Source organism: Rhinoderma darwinii, chromosome 2 (genome assembly GCF_050947455.1).
Source record: "Rhinoderma darwinii isolate aRhiDar2 chromosome 2, aRhiDar2.hap1, whole genome shotgun sequence".
Classification (NCBI taxonomy): Eukaryota; Metazoa; Chordata; class Amphibia; order Anura; family Rhinodermatidae; genus Rhinoderma; species Rhinoderma darwinii.
The window spans coordinates 106,032,104-106,058,375 of NC_134688.1; the positions used below are offsets into that span (position 1 = coordinate 106,032,104).

Here is a 26,272-nt window from a genome sequence, read left to right on the forward strand (position 1 = left end):
TTATTAATCCTTTAGGTGTTTCACAGGAATTTAAAGCAAAGTAGAGGTGAAATTTACAAATTTCATTTTCTTTATCAGAAAATCCTTTTTGTTCAATTTTTTTCTGTAAAACCAAAGGTTTTACCAGAGAAACGCAACTCAATACTTATTGCCCAGATTCTTGAGTTTTGAGAAATATCCCACATGTGACCCTAGTGCGGTAATGGACTGAAGCACCGGCCTCCGAAGCAAAGGAGCACCTAAAGGATTATGAGGCCTCCTTTTTATTAGGCACCATGTCCGGTTTGAAGAGGTCTTGTGGTGCCAAAAAAGTGGAAACCGCCCAAAAGTGACCCTATTTGGCAAACTACAGCCCTCAAGGAACTTATCGAGGGGTATAGTGGGCATTTAGATCCTACAGGTTTCTTTTTTGCGTCATTTTGTTGAATTAGGCTGTGCAATTGAAAATCACATTTTTACAAAAAAAGGTACGAATATTTAATTTTGACAAGAAATAAAGAAGAAAAAGCACCCCAACATTTGTAAAGCAATTTCTCCTGATTATGGCAATACCCTATATGTCGTCATATACTGCTGGTTGGACAAACAGCAGGGCTCAGAAAGGCAGGAGTGCTATTTGGCATGTAGATTTTGCTGGATTGGTATCTGGGCGCCATGTCGCATTTGCAGAGCTTCTGAGGTAGCAGTACAGGGGAAACCCCTTAAAAGTGACCCTATTTTGGAAACTAGACCCCTTGAGGAATTCATTGTAGTTTTCATGGGGTGCATGCGACTTTTTGATCAGTTTTTATTCAATTTTTAAGAGGCGTGGTGACTAAACAGCAATTCTACTATTGTTTTTTATTCTATTTTTTTTACAGCATTCACCGTGCGCTATAAATGACATTCACTTTATTTTGCACGTCGATATGATTACGGCGATACCATAGTTTTTTAAATCTTCTGGCGATTGCACAATAAAATACTTTTTATAAAAAATAATTTTCTTTTTGTGTTGCCTTATTCTAAGAGCCATAACTTTTTTTTATTTTTCCATCAAGAAAGCTGTGTGAGAACTTGTTTTTTGCGTAACGAACTGTAGTTTCGATCAGTACCATTTTTAGATACATGCGACTTTTTGATCTCTTTTTATTCCATTTTATGGGAGGTGAAGTGACAAAAAAATTGTGATTCTGGTATGGTTTATTATTATTTTCTTTTATGGCGTTCAGCGTGCGGGATAGACAACAAAAAACTTTTGTAGTTCAGGCTGTTACGGATGCGGCGATACTAATTATGTATAGTTTATTTGTTTCTTTTTATTAATAATAAAGGACTGATAAGGGAAAAAGGGGAATTTTTACTTTTATTACTTTTAAAACTTTTATTTTTACACAACTTTTTTTTTACTTTTTTATTTTGTCCCACTAGGGGACTTGAAGGCAGGAGGCCGTGATTGCAATTCTAATAAAATGCATGTGTATTAAAGCTGTCAGCTACTCGCTACTAGGCTTCCGTAGATGGCATAGCCAGAGGCCATTATTAGTCCTCCGGTTGCCATAGCAACCATTGCCGCCCACTATCATGTAGCGGGCCATCGATGGTGGTTTAACCCCTAAGAAGCCGCGATCGCTATTGAATGCTGATAGTGGAGCGATGATGTCATCGCACCGCTTCCGTTGTTGAAAGGCGCTGATTGGCTGGGCAATTCATTCCGCCCCGCCAATCAGCATCGTCGTTCAGCCGCAGCAGACCTGCTCAGAAGAGAGCAGGCCTGCATTCACACAGGACAGCATGGGAATGGAATCAAGGTGAGTATGTAAAGTTGTTTTTTGTTCCACTTAAAAGTGTGAGTGGCATTATTTACAGTGGGGGGAGCTATATGTGGGACACTACAGGGGAGGCTATGTGTGGGGCAGAGTCTACAGTGGAGGCTATATGTGGGGCACTATGTACAGTGGGAGCTATATGTGGGGCACAGTATACAGGGAGCAGTGTGTGTGTGTGTGTGTGTGTGTGTGTGTGTGTTTGTGTGTGATATTATAATCGGGGACACAGTGTATGGTGCTATTATCATTGGGGACACAGTGTATGGTGCTATTATAATTAGAGGTGCAGTGTATGGAACAAATATATTTAGGGGTGTGTGTCCCATTTACAGTGTGTGTCACCATGAGAATTTAATCTTCGTTTATGGGTGCAGAAATTTTAGAATAGTGAGAGGCTGAAGACATCTGAGCGGCAAAACTGCACAAAGTCATCATAGCGGTCTGGACCGGATGGAGAAGAAAAGACAAAAAGAACAACTAGAACCTGAGAGAGTCACCGTTGAGTCACTTAATGTAAATGTTTATTCTGCATCTAATCAAACTGTAGTCACTGTATGATCTGCAGTGAGATGATGGATGGTTTGATTATGATATGTTTTTTTTTTTGTGACAAAGTATCTCCCGGCATATCCTTTCGATTGTTCGGGCCAAGCTGGGAGCTGTAGTTTTACGTCGTACAAACCTATACGGCAGGGGTTTCACTAAATTGAGCTGTATTTGTGCTTTTGCTGTATATATTTACTAAGTTCGGTTCTGATGCTGTATTTATGTACTGAGCTTGGTTCTGCTGCTGTATTTATATAATGAGCTTGGTTCTGGTGTTGTATATATGTATGAGCTTGGTTCTGGAGCCCAATATGTCAGAGCTTGGTTCTGCTGTAATAATATATAATATATTTATAATAACAAAATTGCAGGGCAGAGGGAATTGTTTTCAATTCATTGTATATTTAATGAGAACCTGTCCGGTAGTTTTATCCCTTAAACCGCCACCATGCGGTAATACATGACCTGATAATATTTCCAAACATTCCCCTGTATGTTGTTTTCAGATGCTGAAAAATCTATAAAATCAACTTTTAAACCGGGGCACGCTGTATAATAATTACTCATTAAAGGGTCATGGGGCGGTGCCGCTATCCTGAAGAGTCAGAGTCCTGCCTCCAAACCCACCTTTCCATGCTTGATTGACATCCCCCTGGCTGTTGTACATCACTACCAGTTTCCTCCAACTTTCTCGGATGCGCCATTGCCTTGTACTACTTGGGCACACACCATGCAGTGAGGTGTACTCTGCCCGGCTGCACCACGCATGCCAGTACAAGGCAACGGCGCATCCGCAAGAGTTGGTGGATGATGCTAGTGATGTAGAACAGCCAGGGGGATGTCAATCAAAATCTGGGGGGCGCCATTTCAATTTTTGCCTCATGCAGTAGAAAAGCTAGAATCGGCCCTGCGGACAGTGGTGGACACAAGCACCAACATTAAAACTGCTGCCTCCAGGCGTTTGAAACCACATCTTTCTGAGATTTATTTCTGGGTACTCTGCAAATTTGGAAAGGAGCACTGCAGAAATTAAGTATAGTGCTTGTTGGACGAGCCACAGCTAATCAGCTCTAGACTTGTTTTCTGCACGGATGCCTCGCTCATTAGCGCACGTCTCTGGTGCCAAGTCTGCATGTACAAATCAAACCGAACGCTGGTTGGCTGAGCATCAGCCAATCAGTGATGGGCCTGCTCTTTCTACTGCCCCCTGAGCACAAATATGCATTTGTGTTAGTTTTGTGTCTTCTTCTAATGGATTAGTGGCATTTGGGTGCGTGTTATTTTCAGTGTGTGTGGTATAGGTCTAGTGTGTAAGTGTTATGTGAGGTATGTGTTTAGACACATACCGCACGCACCACTCAAATGCTAGTGTCTGGTACGTGTCTAGTGTGTGAGTGGTATGTTAGTAGTGTGTGCAGCATCTGTGCCGAGTGCGAGTAGTGCGTGTTCAACATGTGTCCTTGGTGTGGGTTGACAACGTGCGGCATATGTCTTAGGTGTTAGTGGTGAGAGTGGAGGATATATCCTAGGTGTGAGTGGTGCATGTGCAGCATATATCCTAGGTGGGAGAGGGGGATGTGTTCTAGGTGTAAGAGTTGTGCGCACGCACACCTAAGGACACATCCGCATGCATCTGTCCTAGGTGTGAGTGGTGTGCATGCGCATTTGTCCTAGATGTGAGTGGTGTGTGCGCATGTGTCCTAGGCGTGAGTGTGTAAAGCGGTAATTAGGAGACAATTGGTTTCTTTCGTACTTTATTCATGTGAATTAGGGCAGATACAGACGGACGTTGCATTTTTGCGCTTGCAAACAACGCAGCGTTTTGCGCGCGCAAAAACCATTTGACAGCTGCGTGTGTCATCCGTGTATGATGCGCGGCTGCGTGATTTTCGCGCAGCCGCCATCATAGAGATGCAGCGAGTCGACGCCCGTCACTGTCCAAGGTGCTGAAAGCGCTAACTGATCGGCAGTAACTCTTTCAGCACCCTCGACAGTAAATGCCGAACACAATATACAGCAACCTGTTAAAAAAAAAGAAAAAGTTCGTACTTACCGAGAACTTCCCGGCCGTTGCCTTGGTGACGCGTCCTTGGAGACGCGTCCTTGGTGACGCGCCTCTCTTGACATCGGGCCCCACCTCCCTGGATGACGCGGCAGTCCATGTGACCGCTGCAGCCTGTGCTTGGCCTGTGATTGGCTGCAGCTGTCACTTGGACTGAATTGTCATCCCGGGAGGTCAGACTGGAGGAAGATGCCGGGAGTTATCGGTAAGTCAGAACTTCGTTTTTTTTTTACAGGTTCATGTTTATTGGGATCGGTAGTCACTGTCCATGGTGCTGAAACAGTTTAACTCTTTCAGCACCCTGGACAGTGACTATGTCCTGACGTCACGTACCGGACATTTTTTTGCCGGGTTCGGCCAAAACGAGTTCGGCCGAACCCAGTGAAGTTCGGTTCGCTTGTCCGGGTTCGCTCATCTCAAAGACACTCCGTTTGGATGTTCGGAAACAGAAAAGCACGTGGTGCTTTTCTGTTTACATTCATCCTTTTGACAGCTGGTGCACTGTTTCAGTCGGTTCGCACGGAAGTGCTTCCGTGCAACCTGCGTGGTTTTCACGCACCCATTGACTTCAATGGGTGCGTGATGCGCGAAATACGCAGAGTTATTGAACCTGTCGCGTTTTGTACGCAGCGAATAAACGCTGCGCAAAAAGCACGGACTGTCTGTACTGCCCCATAGACTTGTATTGGTCGATGCGTGGCGCGTGAAAACCACGCGGCCCGCACGGACCGAATACACGCTCGTGTGAATCCCCCCTTACAGTAGTAATATGCTGAGTGGTCAACTCGAGGCCCGGGACTTCAACTGAATGCAGGAGTCCCACCCTGTACCGGTTGCGTCTAATATTCGTGTCCGACCAGACGGTCATTCTTCCTACTGTGCCTCTGTGGGTCACTGCGAAAACCACTCCACTACCTCACGGTCTACTCCAAGAGTAAGGGAGGAGCCCTCTGTTCTTGGTTGCGCCACAAACTTAGAGAACGTCGCTGCTACTCCACTGCGGGTCCTAGTGGCAGTTAACCACTACCTTTCACAGTATCATCGGTAACACACTCGAGTGGTTGCTTGCAAACATCACAAGCAACACAATGTATGGTGCCGCAGCATTAGTTCGTAGTCCACAATTGAAATTGCGTACTACTGTCTCCTTAAGACCAACTCGCCATTAAACGCCAGCTTTGCAGATAACAACACACTCTGCTTCACCAGAACTCTACAATGTAACACTTAACTTATCATGCAGGGTCTCTCTCTCTCTCTGTCTCTCTGTCTCTCTCTCTATCTGTCTCTCTCTCTCTGTCTCTCTCTCTCTGTGTCTCTCTCTCTCTCCACATGAAGCGTAAATAAGTCTGTTTGAATTTTTTTCCGCTCTGTAAAAAATAATCCTCTAGAATAATGAGCATGTTCATTATTCTCGTGGAAGTGCAGTGGCATTGTTGGAGTTGGAGCTATCAGGACTATTTCTCTTTCATTTACACCTGTTTTAATAAATCTCCCCATGTCTTGTATAGCTGAAAGGTGGTCCCCTGTACTCCAGCCGAACTGTCGGCTGCGTATGGCCTGCGGTAGGCCTGTGTGCTTAAAAATGCCAGGGTTGATTTTAGGTTTCAGTCCGGCCCTGGTGGATAACATTTTTGAAGGTTTCTAAGTGATGCTATCCTGGAGTAAAATAACCTTATAACAATATAAGCATGGGTTTATAAGCGATCGGTCATGTCAAACTAATATGCTCAGCTCCTATAAGAAGATAAGTTCTAGACTGGACCTGGGTAAGGCTTTGGATGTTGTGTATCTAGAATTCTCAAAGGCGTTTGATACTGTGCCACCTAAAAGGATGGTACATAAAATTAGAATTCTGGGACTGGGGGAAAATATGTGTAATTGGCTTAACAACTGGCTCAGTGATATGAAAGGTGGGGGCGGCTATAGTGTGATGCTAGAGACCCCGCAGAACTGTCACAGGAAAAAATTAAATGAAACAGGAAGTTAGCAAGATGGTGGCTGCGCCTGCATTATTTGGGCTTTACGCCCCTTTTGTAGTTTGTGGTGGATGGCCGCTAACTAAGAAGCCCTCTATAGACCTATTGTATGGAAACCGTCTGTTTCTAAGTCATTTTCGTGTGGCTAGACACTGCAGGCTCACTCTTTGCTTTTGCCTATACCAAATGTCTTCTTCTGTTTCTCCTCTAACCGCCTAGCTAGCTCTCCTCACAGTGTGGGCTACCTCCCCAACCACCGCTTGCTTTCCGGAACCTTGCTGCAGCTCAGATCAGGCTCCTGCAAAGATACAGCCTAGTCCGGTTCTCACCCGTCTTCATATGTACAGTCTGATGCCCCAATTCCAGCTCTCTCAGGCTAAGCGCTCCTATAGTCCCATCCACCGCAGCATCGAAAATGCACTCCCTCAAAAGCCACTGCTCAGTTGACTTCAGCTGGCAGAACGCAGGTTAGGTCACTCCTGCTCTCTCCCAACACTGAACACTATTTGGCGGCCTAACCACCTTTTTATGAACAAAGTGCCGCCCCAGGAGTGATGATGCACGTACGCCGTTACAGGGCTCTAGCAAACGCAGCCTAAGAAAGCATCCGGGTAGTATATTCTGGTACCAGCATGCACCTCACCATGTTAAAAACAACGTCCAGCAACCACTGCGCCTGCCATCTTCTTTGTCATATAGTCACCCAATCTTTTCCACATAACTTGTTCCTTCATGTTACATATCCAGGACAGTGATTCTATATGCCAGCGCCACCTATAATGGGAGAAAACTACAGCACATTTCGCATATGCAATACATCCACTCGATAGCATTTTAAAGACACAATATACAATTAATACAATATGACAATACAGTGGGCCCAATCTCTAGGGAATATAATTCCCACATTTTACACATAGAAAACACAGGGTGGTTATTAATGGAACATCCACAGATTGGGTCATAGTTATTAGTGGAGTACCACAGGAGTTAGTATTGAGCCCTGTTCTTTTTAATATGTTTATGAATAACCTTGTAGAGGGTTAACAGTGTGTCATTTCAATATTTCCAGATGATACTCAGCGCTGTAAAATATTTAACCACGTCGGAGGATAATCTAATATTAAAAAGGGATTTGGGGATGATGGAGGCACGCTGGGACCCACAACGATCACAAGAACGGGCTTACTTTGCTGTCCCTGGGAGCCCCATAGGTATGGAGCAGTAATGCGCATTACCGACCAGCGCTCCATTCATTTCTATGGGGCTGTCGAGCAATACCCTAAATAAAATCATGGGATGCACCAAAAGAGGCATAGATGTAGATGTCAAAAACAAAGTTTCAGGTACTAGATTTCTGGAGAATAATTTCTGGTAAGGATTTTTTTGCCTCTAATATAAGGCAATTGGCATCTGCCTCATAGAGGTTTATGCCCTTCTCTGAATCAACATGGTAGGATTACAAGTTGCGGTCAATATAATTGGCACCCTTGATTGTCAATATCTTCAGAAATTAGTAAATATATACCAACCTTACCATCATTAGAATATTTTAATAGTATGTCCAAATACATTCAACAAAAAAGTTGACACATCAACATACATACAGTAATTTAAAAAAGAATGAGCATAGACAGGAATAAAGGTACCATTCCCTAATACTTGGTTGCACAACCTTTGGCAACAATGACAGACTCCAAACATTTTTGTAGCCATCTGTGAGCTTCTTCCACCTGTCTGCTGGTCGTTTCTTCTACTCTTCCACTGCAATTCCCTCAAGCTCCTTTTCCCAATAGTAGATTTCAGCTCTCGCCAACATTTTTTAATTTGATTGAGATCAATACTCATTGCTGGGCAGTTTGAAACAGCCCATTTTGACCTTTCGTAACCATTCTTGTGTACTTTTGGATGTGTGCTTTGGATTTTTATCCTGCTGATTTGTAGGACTTAAACCTAGCTTTCCTACACTTGGGAGCACATTTCACGCTAAAATGCTCTGATAATCCTCTGATTTCATTATTTCTGTAAGGGTATGTTCACACGCTTAAAGAGACTCTGTCACCACATTATAAGTGCCCTATCTCCTACATAAGGAGATGGGCGCTGTAATGTAGGTGACAGTAATGCTTTTTATTTAAAAAAACGATCTTTTTTCACAAAGTTAGGAGCGATTTAAGTTTTATGCTAATGAGCTTTCTTAATGCCAAAGTGGGCGTACTTTTACTTTCGACCAAGTGGGCGTTGTACAGAGGAGTGCATGACGCTGACCAATCAGCATCATGCACTCCTCTCCATTCATTTACACTGCACTAGCGATATAGATATATCGCTATGTGCAGCCTCATACACAAGCCCTAACATTACTAGTGTCCTGATAATGAATACACATGAAATCCAGCCTGGACGTCGTGTGTACTCAGAATTCTGACACTTCTGACTCTTTTCTGTGAGATTCCAGCAACGGATACGAAATCTCGCGAGATCTCGGAGCTAAGCTGTTTTTCTATTGACCCAATGAAAAATGGCTCCAAAAACGGCTCAAGAAGTGACATGCCCTTCTTTTTACGAGGTAGACGGCTGAGTTGACTTGATATAACACCATGGACCAACACTGTTGCTCAGTGGTCCAAAGTCCTGTTTTCAAATGAAAGTAAATTTTGCATGTCATTTGAAAATAAAGTTCCCAGAGTCTGGAGGAAGAGTGGAGAGGCATCAATCCAAGTTGCTTGTTGTCCAGTGTGAAGTTTCCACAGTCAGTGATGGTTTGGGGGCCATGTCATCTGCTGGTGTTGGTCCACTGTGTTATATCAAGTCCAGAGTCAACGCAGCCGTCTAGCAGGAAATTTTCGGGCACTTCATGCTTCCCTCTGCTGACAAGCTTTATGGAGATGGTGATTTCATTTTCCAGCAGGACTTGGCACCTGCCCACACTGCCAAAAGTACCAATACCTGGTGTAATAACCACAGTATCACTGTGCTTGATTGGCCAGTAAACTCGCTTGACCTAAACCCCATAGAGAATCTATGGGGTATTCGCAAGAGGAAGATGAGACACCAGACCCAACAATGCAGACGAGCTGAAGGCCACTGTCAAAGCAACCTGAGCTTCCATAACACCTCCGCAGTGCCACAGGCTGATCGCCTCCATGCCACTCCGCATTAATGCAGTAATTCATGCAAAAGGAGCCCTGACCAAGTATTGAGTGCATATACTGTACATACTTTTGAGTAGGCCAACATTTCGGTATTAAAAATCATTTTTGAAATTGGGCTTATATAATATTCTAATTAAATTTTGGGTTTTCATTAACTGTTAGCCATAATCATCAACATTAAAAGAAAAAAATGCTGGAAATGGATCACTCTGTGTGTAATGAATCTATGTAATATAGGAGTTTCACTTTTTGATGATATTCTAATTCATTGAGAAGGACTAGTGTGTGTGTGTGTGTGTGTGTGTGTGTGTGTGTGTGTGTGTGTATACACAGCATTCCAAATTATTATGCAAAATGTTATTTTTCGCTGATTTTCCTAAATAGTCGATGCAAATGACAGTCAGTATAATCTTCAAGCCATCAACCGTTAGAGTATAATGCGAATTTTAATGAACAAAATTTGCAGCATCAGGAAGTCATATTTACAGAAATCAAAAGCTCTTTCAATCAAAATAAACTTAACAGGCCAAGTTACATGTTAACATAGGACCCCTTCTTTGATATCACCTTCACAATTCTTGCATCCATTGAATTTGTGAGTATTTGGACAGTTTCTGCTTGAATATCTTTGCAGGATGTCAGAACAGCCTCCCAGAGCTTCTGTTTTGATGTGAACTGCCTCCCACCCTCATAGATATTTTGCTTGTGGATGCTCCAAACGTTCTCAATAGGCTTGTGGTCAGGGGAACATGGGGGCCACACCATGAGTTTCTCTCCTTTTATGCCCAAAGCAGCCAATGACACAGAGGTATTCTTTGCAGCATGAGTGTAATGACGGGGTAGGGAGACAGACAGGTGAGCCCTAATCTACCCACCACTCAGTCCCTGCCTACTTGCAACGGCCCGTCCTAGGCGACAGCGTACAACTGGGCGACGGTCCCTACTCTCACTATGTGCACGATAGACAGACAGACAAGGGTACAAAGAAGCTAAGGGAAAAGGGGCAGATGTCCACAGCAACACCGTGAGCTACAAGAGTAGTGAATGAGCCAAGTCAAACCAGGAGTGTACGAAGTACCAAACGCAGAGCAAGAAAGTAGTCAGTAAAGCCAGGGTCAATATGAAGCAGAGGAGCAGCAGCAGCAGAGCAGCCAGGAAACAAGCAGAATCACAGGCAAAGGAGACGCAGGAAATGAAGGTATAAATAGACAGAGGGCGGGAGCTAACTCCGTCTGGTCAGGCTGTGATAGGCTCTCCCACTCCTCAGCCTCCCAGCCTGAGTGGTAGAAGAATGAGTCACTCTATCAGACTTAGGAGCAGGTGCAGACTGACTAACCACGGGCGTCGACACAGAAGCTGTGTCTGGCAGATCCTTTACAGTACCCCCCCTTTTATGAGGGGCCACTGGACCCTTTCTAGGTGGACCTGACTTATTGGGGAACCGAAGGTGGAACCTCCTGAGCAATACCCCAGTGTGAACATCCCGGGCGGGTACCCAAGTCCTCTCCTCAGGCCCATATCCTCTCCAATGGACCAGGTACTGGAGGGAGCCTTGGACCATCCTGCTGTCCACAATCTTGGCCACCTCGAATTCTACCCCTTCAGGGGTGAGAACAGGGACAGGAGGTTTCCTCGAGGGAGCCAAGGACGGGGAGCAGCGTTTCAGGAGGGAGGCATGAAACACGTAGTGTATTCGAAAAGACGGGGGTAACTCTAGTCGGAAGGAGACAGGGTTAAGGACTTCAATGACCTTGTACGGCCCTATATACCGGGGAGAAAATTTTTTGGACAGGACTTTAAGGCGCAAATTTTTAGAAGACAGCCACACCAGATCCCCGACCACAAACAAGGGGTTAGCAGAACTTCTTCTATCTGCCTGAGTCTTTTGTATGCTCTGGGACGCCTCTAGGTTCTTCTGAACCTGGGCCCAGACTGTGCACAGTTCCCGATGAACGACATCTGCCTCGGGATTGTTGGAACTACCAGGTGAAACGGAAGAGAACCGTGGATTAAACCCAAAATTACAGAAAAAGGGGGAGACCCCTGATGAGTTACTGACCCGGTTATTAAGGGAAAATTCAGCGAGGGAAATGTAGGAGACCCAATCATATTGACAGTCAGAGATGAAACACCTTAAATATTGTTCTAGAGACTGATTAGTCCTCTCAGTCTGGCCATTAGTTTCAGGATGGAAGGCCGAGGAGAAGGACAAAAACGTTCAAGTCGTCGTTCCCTGAGATGTCGGTCAAGACATACCGCTAAAGCCATTACCTGATCTAGAGAGTCAGAAGAGGGATAGATAACTAACAGGTCCTTCAGGGCGTTCGACAGACCCAATCTAAACTGGCACCTCAAGGCAGGGTCATTCCACCGAGAAGCTACACACCACTTCCTAAAGTCCGAACAGTATTCCTCAACGGGTCTCTTACCCTGACGTAAGGTCACCAGCTGACTCTCGGCAAAGGCAGTCTTGCAGTCTCGTCATATATGAGCCCGAGAGCAGAAAAAAAAAAGGTCAACAGAGGAAAGCTCAGGGGCGTCGGGAGCCGGGACATAATTATACCCACTCGCTGGCTCTCAGAACCTGAGGAGTGGGGCTTTAGACGGAAATAGAGCCTACAACTCTCCCGAAAGGAGAAAAAGGTCTTCCGGTCCCCTGAGAACCGGTCAGGCAACTTGAGGTGGGGTTCAAGAGGTGAGGTGGGGGCACTACCAGGGTAGCATCATGCAGGTTGCCCCTCTGAGTCAGGGCTTGGACCTGTAGGGAGAGGCCCTGCATTTGCTGAGCCAGGGTCTCAAGGGCGTCCATAGTGTGTCAGGGACCAGGGTAGAAAAGGTATATGGGCCTGTGATTATGTAATGACGGGGTAGGGAGACTGACAGGTGAGCCCTAATCTACCCGCCACTCAGTCCTTGCCTACTTGCAACGGCCCGTCCTAGGCGACGGCGTACAACCGGGCGATGGTCCCTACTCTCACTATGTGCACGACAGACAGACAGACAAGGGTACAAAGAAGCTAAGGGAAAAGGGGCAGATGCCCACGGCAACACCGTGAGATACAAGAGTAGTGAACGAGCCGAGTCAAACCAGGAGTGTACGAGGTACCAAACGCAGAGCAAGAGAGTAGTCAGTAAAGCCAGGGTCAATATGAAGCAGAGGACAAATAGTACAAGCAGCAGCAGCAGCGGAGCCAGGAAACAAGCATAATCACAGGCAAAGGAGAAGCAGGAAATGAAGGTATAAATAGACAGAGGGTGGGAGCTAACTCCGTCTGGCCAGGCTGTGATAGGCTCTCCCACTCCTCATCCTCCCAGCCTGAGTGGTAGAAGAAGGAGTCACTCTATCAGACTTAGGAGCAGGTGCAGACTGACTAACCACAGGTGTCGACACAGAAGCTGTGTCTGGCAGATCCTTTACAATGAGATGGTACATTGTCATGCATGAAGATAATTTTGCTACGGAAGGCACGGTTCTTCTTTTTGTTATACGGAAGAAAGTGGTCAGTCATAAACTCTACGGATTTTGCAGAGGTAATTTTCACACCGTCAGGGACCCTAAAGGGGCCTACCAGCTCTCTCCCCATGATTCCGGTCCAAAACATGACTCCGCCACCTCCTTGCTGACGTCGCAGCCTTGTTGGGAGATTGTGGCCATTCACCAACCATCCACTACTCCATCCATCTGGACCATCAAGGGTTGCACGGCACTCATCAGTAAACAACACGGTTTGAAAATTTGTCTTCATGTGTTTCTGAGCCCACTGCAACCGTTTCTGCTTGTGAGCATTGTTTAGGGGTGGCCGAATAATAGCTTTATGCACACTTGCAAACCTCTGGAGGATTCTACACCTTGAGGTTCGCGGGACTCAAGAGGCACCAGCGGCTTCAAATACCTGTTTGCTGCTTTGCAATGGCATTTTAGCAGCTGCTCTCTTAATCCTATTAATTTGTCTGGCAGAAACCTTCCGCATTATGCCTTTATCTTAACGAACCCGTCTGTGCTCTGAATAAGCCACAAATCTTTTCACAGTACAATGATCACGCCTACGTTTTCTTGAAACATCCAATGTTCTCATACCTTGTCCAAGGTATTGCACTATTTCACGCTTTTCGGCAGCAGAGAGATCCTTTTTCTTTCCCATATTGCTTGAAACCTGTGGCCTGCTTAATAATGTGGAACATACTTCTTAAATAGTTTTCCTTTGATTGGGCACACCTGGCAAACTAATTATCACAGGTGTCTGAGATTGATTACAATGATTCAAAGAGCCCCAAGGCACAATACCATCCATGAGTTTAATTGAAAAACGAATAATTAAATGCTTATGACACTTAAATCCAATGTGCATAATAATTTGGAACACGGTGTGTGTGTGTGTGTGTGTGTGTGTGTATATATATATATATATATATATATATATATATATATATATATATATATATGTATATATATATACACTGGATAGATAGATAGATAGATAGATAGATAGATAGATAGATCTCCAAGCAGTTTAGCTAAACAGTTCATTTCAGGAGATGGTGTACTTAATAGTCAGGGGTGCCAATAATGTTGACCACAACTGCATAGGTCGGAGTTGATGGACCTGTGTCTTTTTTCAATCTTACCAACTATGTAACTATCTGTTTTCTTACTTACCCTCACACATGGAATATAATATACTTGTATATAGTATATCTAGCATAAGGGGGAGGACATGTATACATTTATATGTACCCCTTCATTGAGCCATGGCAACCAGCATTTATACAACTGTAAAACAGTGCAAAATAGAAACACCGTTTATATTACAAAGTGACTTATTTTCTTTGTGTATGACTAGACTGCTTTATTTATAAAAAGTTTAGAAACCCTTCCTGACATCCCGCGTAAATATATGGTGCACGACGGGTGGGGGAGTATGGAGCAGGCTCACGGGCTGAGCCTGCTTCTTAGGATGATCATGTCGACTGTATTTTACAGTCTACATTTCAGCGCTCGTGCGTGATCCCACTCGTTTAACTCCTTAGATGCCGCAGTCAACAGCGACCGCTGCATTTAAGTAGTTAGAAACAGGAGAACGGCCCCCTGTAACATTGCAATGGCCGCAACGCGAATGCGGGATGCCGATGATTGGCATGGCAGCCTAGCGGCCTAATGAAGGCCCCCAGGTCTGCCATCTCTGTACTCCTACGAAGCCATGCTTCCGGCAGGGTTTCACGGGAAACTGTCATTATAACAATATACCGCAATACATTAACATAACTCATATTGCTGCATCCGTAAAAGTCCAAACTATTACAATATATTATTTTTTCGCTCGCAGGGTTAACGCTATAAAGAATAAAAATTAAATCGCCAGAATCGCTGTTTTTTGGTCACTTCATCTCCCAAAAAAAATGGACTAAAAAGTGATCAAAAAGTCTCATATACTCCAAAATGGTACCAATAGAAACTACAACTCACCCCCGGAAAAACTAAGCCCTCATACAGCTCAATTGGCGGGTAAAAAAAAGTTAGAGCTCTTAGAATATGGCGACGAATCTCAAATTTTATTTTTAACAATCAGTTTTTTCCTTGTAAAAGTAGTAAAACATATAAAAACTATATAAATATGGTAGCGCCGTTATCATATTGTTCCACAGAATAAAGTTAACATGCCGTTTCCCATTACATTATATGGTACAATAAATGGTGCCGTGAAAATCTACAACTCGTCTCGCAAAAAACAAGCCCTCATTTGGCAATATCGACAGAAAAATAAAAAAAGTTATGGCTTTTGGAATGTAGGGAGGAAAATCCGAAAAATGGCTGCGCCGGGAAAGGCTTAATAGCCCATGTGAGGAACATTGATTTTTTTGCTAAAAACTGTATTAGATTTCTTCAGAGAAAGACATGAAAACCTTTCCTTTGGGAATGGTCTTAGTGCTTTCCTCTCATGGGATACGCTCTCATGGAATTAGGCCGTGTGAACATGGCGTGATTCACAAAATCACATGCCATACTGATCGCCAGTACAGCACGTCATCGCTGCTGGCATGTAAACAAAGACCATTGGAGCATCGGCACTGCATTAGTGGGTGTTTTAGCAGGTTGTAATTTATTATTTTATTAGGTATTCTGTGGCCAGGTTTGTTTTATTTAACTCTTGGACAAGCTCTTTGATTAAAGTATTTTAGAAAATTAATAACTTCTCATTATGCAAAGAGCTAGCTTTATTTTGCTGAAACCATATATGCCCCTTTTATTACTTAAATTGCTTCAAAGATTTGTGTGTACAGAGAGATAAACTGAGCCTCTACAAAACCACTACACATCTAATGTTTTTTTTGGAAGAAGTCCATTTCTAGGAATGTATTATCCTGGGTAGAGATGAGCGAACTTATGAAAAGTTCGGTTCGGCTAGTTCGCCGAATTTCACGAAAAAGTTCGATTCGGACCGAACTAGTTCTGACCGAACCTGTAATTTCCGTGCACCGAGCATGGTACTGTCCAGGGTGCTGAAAGAGTTAATGGGCTGCACTATACCATGCTCGGCGCGCGGAAAATAAAATTTTAATGTAATAAAAAAAAATAAAAAAATACGTTCATACTTACATTCCTCGTGTCCGGCCTCCAGCGATGACGTTTCATCCATGTCGCCGCTGCAGCCAATCACAGGCTGTAGTGGCGGTCACGCACGTCACGTGACCGCCTCTGCAGCCAATCACAGGCTGCAGCGGCCTCTGCATCCAATCACAGGCTGCCGCGGCCTCTCAGCGTCATACACTCCTCAACATCTGCAGGCTCCTCTCCTGAAATATTCTGTGCTGCTGCGAACTCTGCTCTTACCATTACGTAGCTCTCAGTCTGTTACCTCTCCTCCACTCCTGTCCTCAATAACACCTTCACATGATTGGCAAGTCACCACGTAATGGTAAGAGCAGAGTTCACAGCAGCACAGAGTATTTCAGGAGATGAGCGTGCGGATCTTGTGCGGGGTGGTGACTTGCCAATCATGTGAAGGTGTTATTGAGGACAGGAGTGGAGGAGAGGTAACAGACTGAGAGCTACGTAATGGTAAGAGCAGAGTTCACAGCAGTACAGAATATTTCAGGAGAGGAGCGTGCAGATTCTGTGCTGCTGTGAACTCTGCTCTTACCATTACGTAGCTCTCAGTCTGTTACTTCTCCTCCACTCCTGTCCTCAATAACACCTTCACATGATTGGCAAGTCACCACCCCGCACAAGATCCGCACGCTCATCTCCTGAAATACTCTGTGCTGCCTTAAACTCTGTGGACAGGTCAGGATCCTGTTTCTTTTAAATGCTGCTGGATCCACTATATAAGGCTGCGCCTCCATCCTCTTCTGCCCCAGTCACTTATTCCGAAGCACTGTAGCGCAGCCTTATATAGTGGATCGAGCGGGTTCCCCAGCAGCATTTAAAAGAAACAGGATCCTGACCTGTCCACAGAGTTTAAGGCAGCACAGAGTATTTCAGGAGATGAGCACGGCCGGCCACGGGCAGCCGGTCGTTTTTCCGAGCCGTGCTCCCATTATAAAGTATAGGAGCACGGCCCGTAAAATAAAAAAAATAGAACATGTTCTATCTTTTTAACGGCACGGGCACCTTCCCTTGAGAAAACGGGAAGGTACCCGTGGCTAACAGAAGTCTATTGGCCCGCTATTTCGGGTCGTAATTACGACCCGTAATAACGGATGTTTTTACGGTCGTGTGCATGAGGCCCCGTAATGACGGGTGGCTACATGTGAGCACCCGTCATTACGGCAGCGTTGCTAGGCGACGTCAGTAAATAGTCACTGACCAGGGTGCTGAAAGAGTTAACTGATCGGCAGTAACTGTTTCAGCACCCTGGACAGTGAATTCCGATCAGAATATAGAGTAACCTGTAAAAAAAAGACGTTCATACTTACCGAGAACTTTCTGCTTCCTCCAGTCCGGTCTCCCGGCCGTTGCCTTGGTGACGCGTCCCTCTCGACATCCGGCCCGACATTCCTGGATGACGTTACAGCCCATGTGACCGCTGCAGCCAATCACAGGCTGCAGCGGCCTCTGCAGCCAATCACAGGCTGCCGCGTCAGGAAAGAAGGTCGGACTGGAGTAAGAAGAGGTACTCGTCACCAAGACAACGACCGGGTACTTATGAAATGCTTTTTATTTTATTTTTAATCAGCAGCCTCTTTTCTCTATCAGTGATTGATAGAGACAAGTGGCTGCCGATTTGTATAATATTTTTGACCGGGTTCGGTCAAAACGTGTTCGGCCGAACCCGGTGAAGTTCGGATTCGCTGCGAACCAAACTTTTCCCGATGTTCGGACCGAAACCGGGTTCGGTTGTCCCGGTTCGCTCATCTCTAATCCTGGGGATGAGAGAGTACAAGACTTCAATGTTCATTCTATATTGTTAACTATCATTATATTGACTTCTATGTATTTATATTCTAGTCATCCTATGGTAATGCCTGCCTTAATACATTCCCCTCAATTCCCCATCGAGCCCACACCGTTTCCTGCTACTACGTAAGTAAATTCACCATGCATATATTTTTATTATTCTTCAAAATGTAAAGGTAATTGTTTGTAGTAATGAAATCATGATCTTCATAAGGCCTGGGCTACACATTGTAAGTCGCAGTAATATCGCAGGACCACAATAGTTTGCTATAGCAAAAAAAAAAAAATGCTGTAAGGGTAAGGCCACACGGAGCGGCCCTCACACGGTCCCAACGCGGATAACAACCGCGCTGGCACCATGTTCGGTGCGGCTGTCAAACAGCCTGATAGAGGCCGCACGTTAACACTGGTAAACCATCCCTTTATCTGCAAAATCATACGGCCATTAATTAACACACCCTTTATGGCCGCACGATTTTGCAAATTACAACAACTAACCCCATATTCCTTCTCTATGACTGCACCGGAAAAAGCCGAACACTGCACTCGGCTATCTCCGGCGCTCCCATAGAGAATGAATGGAACGGCAATGCACATGCGCATGTAACTGGAATACTCCTTAACGAGGTATTTGACAGTCGCTCCTACATAGTGCCAGCGCGGATGTTGGCTGCGTTGCGACCGTGTTAGGGCCGCTCCGTGTGGCCTTACCCTTAACCTTCCACCAGTTGCAAAGAATCTAACCATTTCTGATTTTTTGCGATTCTAGAAAAGTCGCTTGTGAACTTTTTTTGTCTTATAAACCACCGCAGTCACAAGTCATGCATTTTAGCACACCTGACACGACTGCAGGACACCAGGTAGCCAAGCCAAAAATTAAAAAAAATCTGACCACCACAATCCATGTTGTTGATGAACAGGAGAAATATGCGAGGCACTCACCGCAGTGGCAATAGAAAGGATTTATTTGAACAGATCTCGGTCAAAGATGATGTGAAAGATGCCAACGACCGTTTCACGCTGAGAGCGCTTTGTCAATCCATGTTGTAGTTCAAGTTCCTTTCATTAGACAAATTCAAGCCAGTTCTGAATGTCTCAGTGTCCATCTCAATGACCCGCTTAGTTAGAAAAATGTTGGTATTTGTGTATATATATCCATATGGTGCAAATAGATGTACATACTTTCATATGCAGTACTACTGTATTTCTTTCATTTTGATGGGTACATATGGTTGATATTTATGTCTGACAGTCAGATTGGCACTGTACGAGTGCACGTACCTCTTTGACAGTACAGCTTCTGGCATAATGGCAGTGATCAGGGTTTCCTTTTGGATATTTATTTTCTCAGCCATTTGCAAGCAGGGACACCATGATGAACATCAGACTGGAATATCAAATGACTCCCATGACATAACTGAGGAAATCCTGGTGACTGTATCACTGGCCTTTTGGCCATCGCGCAGCCCTTTGTCCTGCAGAGAAAAACGTACCTAATGTTAGGGCATATGTTAGTATTCAATAACATTAGCTTGGTTAATGGGTAGGAATATGTTAATTTTGACATACTTACCGCTATACTATATGTAATTTAGTCTAAAAAAAAAAAAATCTATCATAGTAATAATACAAATATTGAAAGTTAATGTTAAGAAAAAATGCAAAAACAGCAAGTTTATTTTGTGAAATATCATTCATGGGGGATATGTCACCATTAGAATAAATAAAATACCCATTTATGATAGGTACCATTAACAACTCACGTATGCTGTTCACCTAACTTGATTAAAACATGACAGAATATTTTCTTCTCCCTTTTTTACATTTTCCAGAGTAACGATACCTCAAAATGGTACCTAAAAAACTCTAACTTGAGTCAGAAAAATCCAGAGACATCATAAAGCTATGTATACATAATAATGGGCTGCACTCTAGAGAGTAGCTGAAGTGCTCTGAGAGAGCGTATATCCAAAATAATAATCTTTTGAAAACTCACGGCACTCTCAGAAGAAGGAATGCACTTTAGGTGAAATTTTAATTCACGCCACAGTTCAGTTATATAGTTATGTATGGTACGTATAGAAATGTGGCAGTAATAGCATTGACGCTTCAGCCGTCTCAGACCTTGTTCACACTGTCAATCTGGATTATAGTAATTATACAAAAGGATCCAGATCCAGAAGATGATGCAATGAATTAAACATACATATGTCTAACCACTAAACACATCTCTCACCTAAAGTGTATTACTTCTTCTGAGAGTGACATTATTTTTCAAAATAGATATTTTGAGAGTACCAGGTAGGCAAGAACAGAATGGGGCACTCAAATGACAGGCGTTATTGTATGAAAATTGGTCCTAAAAAGAAAGCACTCACCGCAATGATAAATAAAAATCAAAGAGAATTGATATTTGGCTATGGTGACACCATATTCCCTGACACCATGCTTATGAAGCCTGATGAAGGGTTTATCACCCAAAACGTTGCAATGATTTATTAATATGATTTTTTTTTTTAAAAATACTTGCAATATTGCTTCATTTTAATTTTAGATGCATTGGAGCAATAAAATAAATGATTCATATGATGAAGCAGCAGCAGCAAACTTACCTTACACTAGGAAAGATGAACACTCCAACATTAAAGGGATATTCCCATATAAGAATGTCATGGCATATTGCTAACAAACAAAATAAAGTTCCTTTTCAGGTTTGATGGAGTTATTAAGAAGTTTATGTCATTTTCCACCAATACATAAAACATTATTATACTATTTTTAGTAGGTTATACTAGAGAATGCACTCCTACTTATAGGCTACGTATAAATGTGTAACCAGTTTTTTTTGTATTGTCTCAATGCCTCTAAAATGAAAGAAAATGAAGCAACTTTGCAAATGGACTTGATTAATATTTTGCTATCATTTTGTGTCTTCAGATCCTATGCAGAATGATGTGTTTCCATGGTAACAAACAAACCTAGTCTGATCCTGCTGTCATAGTCCCTTCAATCTGTCCCCACTGCTTTTTCATATACATTTGGTAGGTTAGCAAGAAATAGGGGATAGATGGAGGTGAGATGACTGCAGGCCAAGCTATACAGGGTTTGTTTTTAGTCTGTTACCATAGAGGCACATAGGTCTGCATAGGAGCTGTAGACACATGACCGCATTACATCTTTAATGAAGGCTATTTGCAAAGTCGCTATATTTTTTATTTTAGATGCATTGGTGCAATTAAGTTTCCGATATATTTTAAAATTGGTAACACGTGTAACGATAAAAAAAAACAACCTGTACAAATAAAAATATTCCCTTTTTTCTTCTTAATTTTAGTTATATACCATCACCTGCATATGAAAGTCCTCAGTGGATCCCATCATATATCTCTGAAACACCAACTTTTAACCCTGGAAACAGTCCTCAAAGAGAGTAAGATAAGAAAGATTTTTAATACATCTTCGATTCTACACTGTGTCTTTTCAAGGGAAAAAAAATGGAAGAACAGATAAAGTGCTAGTAAAAGAACTACATGTAGGGACTGTGGGGAGTCTCAAATATGCGGCAACACAGTCATGGATTTAGCAACTTTTTCCTGATGGTCACTACTCCATACTGTTCACAGCTTAAGGGGGGATTCACACGAGCGTGTATTCGGTCCGTGCGGGCCGTGTGGTTTTCACGCGCCACGCACAGACCAATACAAGTCTATGGGGCAGTACAGACAGTCCGTGCTTTTTGCGCAGCGTTTGTCAGCTGCGCCAAAAAACGCGACAGGTTCAATATCTCCGCATAGTTCGCGCATCACGCACCCATTGAAGTCAATGGGTGCGTGAAAACCACGCAGGTCGCACGGAAGCACTTCCGTGCGAACCGACTGAAACAGCGCACCAGCTGTCAAAAGGATGAATGTAACCAGAAAAGCACCACGTGCTTTTCTGTTTCCAAACATCCAAATGGAGTGTCTTTGAGATGAGCGAACCCGGACAATCGAACCGAACTTCACCGGGTTCAGCCGAACTCGTTTTGGCCGAACCCGGCAAAAAAATTTCCGGTACGCAACGTCCGGAGATAGTCACTGTCCAGGGTGCTGAAAGAGTTAAACTGTTTCAGCACCATGGACAGTGACTACCGATCCCAATAAACATGAACCTGTAAAAAAAAACTAATTTCTGACTTACCGATAACTCCCGGCTTCTTCCTCCAGTCTGACCTCCAGGGATGACAATTCTGTCCAAGTGACAGCTCCAGCCAATCACAGGCCAAGCACAGGCTGCAGCGGTCACATGGACTGCCGCGTCATCCAGGGAGGTGGGGCCCGATGTCAAGAGAGGCGCGTCACCAAGGACGCGTCACCAAGGACGCGTCACCAAGGCAACGGCCGGGAAGTTCTCGGTAAGTACGAACTTTTTCTTTTTTTTTAACAGGTTGCTGTATATTGTGTTCGGCATTCACTGTCGATTGTGCTGAAAGAGTTACTGCCGATCAGTTAGCTCTTTCAGCACCTTGGACAGTGACGGGCGTCGACTAGCCTCATCTCTATGATGGCGGCTGCGCGAAAATCACGCAGCCGCGCATCATACACGGATGACACACGCAGCTGTCAAATGTTTTTTGCGCGCGCAAAACGCTGCGTTGTTTGCGCGTGCAAAATCGCAACGTCCGTCTGTATCTGCCCTAAGGCCTCATTTACACGAGCGTAATATACGCGCGTGCGACGCGCGTGCTTTTCACGCGTGTCGTACGCACCTATATTACTCTATGGGGCAGTGCAGACGATGCGTGAATTTTGCGCAGCGCGAGTGCATTGCGTAAAACTCATGACATGTTCTATAATCGTGCGTTTTTCGCGCATCACGCACCCATTGAAGTCAATGGGTGCATGAAAACCACCACGGAAGCACTTCCGTGCGAACTGCGTGATTCGCGCAAGAGCTGTCAAACTGAATGTAAACAGAAAAGCACCACGTGCTTTTCTGTTTACAAACATCCGAACGGAGTGTCTTAGACATGAGCGAACCGAACTTTACCGGGTTCGGCCGAACTCGTTTTGACCGAACCCGGCAGGAGACAGTCACTGTGCAGGGTGCTGAAAGAGTTAAACTGGTTCAGCACCCTGGACAGTGACTTCCGATTCCAATATACGTGAACGTGTAAAAAAAAAAAAAAAAAGTTCTGACTTACCGATAACTCCCGGCTTCTTCCTCCAGTCTGACCTCCCGGGATGACAATTCAGTCCAAGTGACAGCTGCAGCCAATCACAAGCCAAGCACAGGCTGCAGCGGTCACATGGACTGCCGCGTCATCCAGGGAGGTGGGGCCAGATGTCAAGAGAGGCGCGTCACCAAGGATGCGTCACCAAGGCAACGGCCGGGAAGTTCTCGGTAAGTACGAACCTATTTTTTTTTAAACAGGTTACTCGATATGGTGATCAGAATTCACTGTCGAGGGTGCTGAACGAGTTACTGCCGATCAGTTAGCATTTTCAGCACCATGGACAGTGACTGACGTCGACTAGCCTCATCTCTATGATGGCGACTGCGCGAAAATCACGCAGCCGCGCATCATACACGGATGACACACGGAGCTGTCAAGTGCCTTTTGCGCACGCAAAACGCTGCGTTTTTTGCGCACGCAAAACGCACACGCTCGTGTAAATGAGGCCTAAGTCTTAATCATCTTCCAGATATATCTCTAATCAATCTTTGCATAATAGTTTATAATGTATAAAGAGATGAAGAGAGTTAAGACTTATACACATGGCCTGATGACTGTTCTGTACAAGCCCCCAGTCAACTGTACCTCTGTTTGCCTCTGATCTCATATGGAGACATAAAGTTGTTTTTTTGTCTGTATGATTTATATGTAATCCAATAGACAAAATTATGACATGCTCAATCATGTTGCATTAACCCCTTCCCAACATCCCCGTATATGTACGGCGGAAGTTGGAAGGGAAAGTATGGAGCGTCTCACAGGCTGAGCACGCTCTGTAAGCTGTGGGTGTTGGCTATATGTTACAGCAGATACTTCACTGCAACGGGTGGGATCGAAGATAACTCCAGTCACACTCGTATAACCCCTTAGATGCTGCAGCATCTAAACCATTAGAAAGAGGGAAATGGCCTCCTCCGACAGCCCATCGGCCCCCTGCGATGCGCGGGTTGTCAATGGTTGTCATGGCAGCTTGGGGGCCTAATGAAGGCCCTCAGGTCTGCCAACTCACTGCTCCTATAAAGCCCTGCCAGAGACAGGGCTTAATAGGAGCTGGTAAAAAAAACACAGTACACTGGAACACATATTTTATTGTTTGAAGATACACCAAAAATTATCCTAAATATAAATTTTCACAAAGCTATAAATTCTACCAAAAATCAGTTATACACAAGAGGACCAAAGAAGACGCAAATGCACAAGAGGCTTTATTTAGTGCATTTGTGGTAAACTTCTTTATAGGTTTAGATTATGAGTTAAAAAATATTTTATGTATAATAATGTTATTCATCAGGAAAGCTGGCCTTGTTGCCCATAGCAACCAATCAGCTTTATTTTCTTAAAATTTTCTGATACAATGAAGCTGCACTGTCATTAATTCCTATGGACAACAAAGATAAATAAGGAAATAGTTTTAAAGTAGTAGTTATCTTTGGATAATTCCTCTTTGTTAGAAGGGTCCCATGAGCTCAAAAAGAACCTGGCAGCAAGTCTTCAGTTCACCTGCAGCACTACCTTAGGAGAAATTAAAGGGGTTGTACAGGATTAGAAGAACATGGCTGCTTTCTTACAGAAACTGCGCCATAAGATGTGTCTGGTATTGCAGTTCAGCTCCATTAGAGTCAATGGGGCTGAGCTGCAAATCCACACACAACCTGTGAACAGGTGTGACACTATTTCTGGACGAAAGCAGCCATGCTTTTCTAATTCCTTTAAGCATTTCACAGTACCCTTTTAAATCATGGACTGATTATGTAATGCACGGACACGCTGGGTCCTTTGGAGAAAACGATACTCTTCGTAGCCGCTTTGCCCTCTGGTTAATAGATAAGAGTGTTGACCGAGGAACTCCCCTCTATCAACTCAGAATTTACTAAAAGGGTATTTGAAAATGGGGTTTCTATACCTAACAACCCTTGTAAATGGAGTACACACACACACACACACACACACACACACACACACAGACACACACATATGGCCGCCATCAGGGCAGTACTGCTGGTACTCGAAGTCAGGGGCCCGGCATCAAGGATGAAAAGAAGGGGCCCATCCGCTACTGTAAACATTTAGTTGAGGACCCCAGCGTTAGTTACTTGGAGAAAGGAACGGACCCTGCAATGTAACGGGCCGTTTTTTACTCTGAAGTAACTTACGCTGGGGCCCTGAGAGGAAGACGCTGCCTGAGCAGGAAACAGAAGCTCCGTGTCACGTGTGGCGGGAGCTGCCCACCAGACAGGGAGGACGGAGGAAGAACTGGAGAGGAGCAGTGCCACGCAGCTCCCCCCTTCCTGCCTGCAACGTGTAACTGCTGAAGAAGATTCCTCCAGGACAGGTAAGAGGGAACTGTAATGTTATGTGTGGGGGATTCTTTACAAATCGTTTTTGTGGGGGAGGGGGAACTTAACTGTAAATGCTATATGTGGGGGAGGGTAGGACTTGGCTGTGAATGCTATATGTGGGGAGGGGGAACTTAACTGTAAATTATATATGTGGGGGAGGGGATTTTGTGTAAAACATTTTTGTGGGGGAGTGGGACCTAACTGTAAATGCTATATGTGGGGAGGGGATTTCGTGTAAAATGTTTTTGTGGAAGGGTGGGACTTGGCTGTGAATGATATATGTGGGGGAGGGGATTTTGTGTCAAATGCTATATGTGGGGGATGGTGGGACATAGCTGTGAATGCTATGTGTGGGGGAACGGATTCATTATAAATTTTTCTTAAGAAATCCAGACTCCTGTGTAACTAAGATTTTTTTTTATTTTTTTTTAGTTGCATTTTTTTAAATTCAATGGGGAAAACCCGCAACAAATAAGCAGCGATTCCGCAAATACAATTGACATCCTCGTAATAAAATTACGCACCGCAAGTCAATTTCTTAGCATTTTTACCGCTCACTATTCATGCAGCGTGTGGATGACATTTGTTCTATCTCATCCACTCTGCTGCTATTGTATTTGCTGCAGATTTTTTCAATTAATTCCGTTGCGCAAAGACGGCAGTATTTACGCTATGTGTGAACTGACCCTAAGGCCTAATTCACATGACCGGGTTCGGTCCGCGATATACGGACCGCATGTTGGCCACATTTCCCGGACCGAACACCGTGCAGG

General features: G+C 44.2%; 1 protein-coding gene across 1 annotated transcript in view; it reads left to right on the top strand.

Moving 5' to 3' along the window:
* STAT6 (signal transducer and activator of transcription 6) overlaps positions 1-26,272 on the top strand; it is a 232,456-nt gene that overhangs the window by 202,815 nt on the left and 3,369 nt on the right. The window contains exons 19-20 of the mRNA XM_075852010.1: positions 17,997-18,071; positions 21,280-21,375. Coding sequence (XP_075708125.1) covers positions 17,997-18,071; positions 21,280-21,375 — 171 coding nt within the window. The remainder of the gene's footprint in view (positions 1-17,996; positions 18,072-21,279; positions 21,376-26,272) is intronic.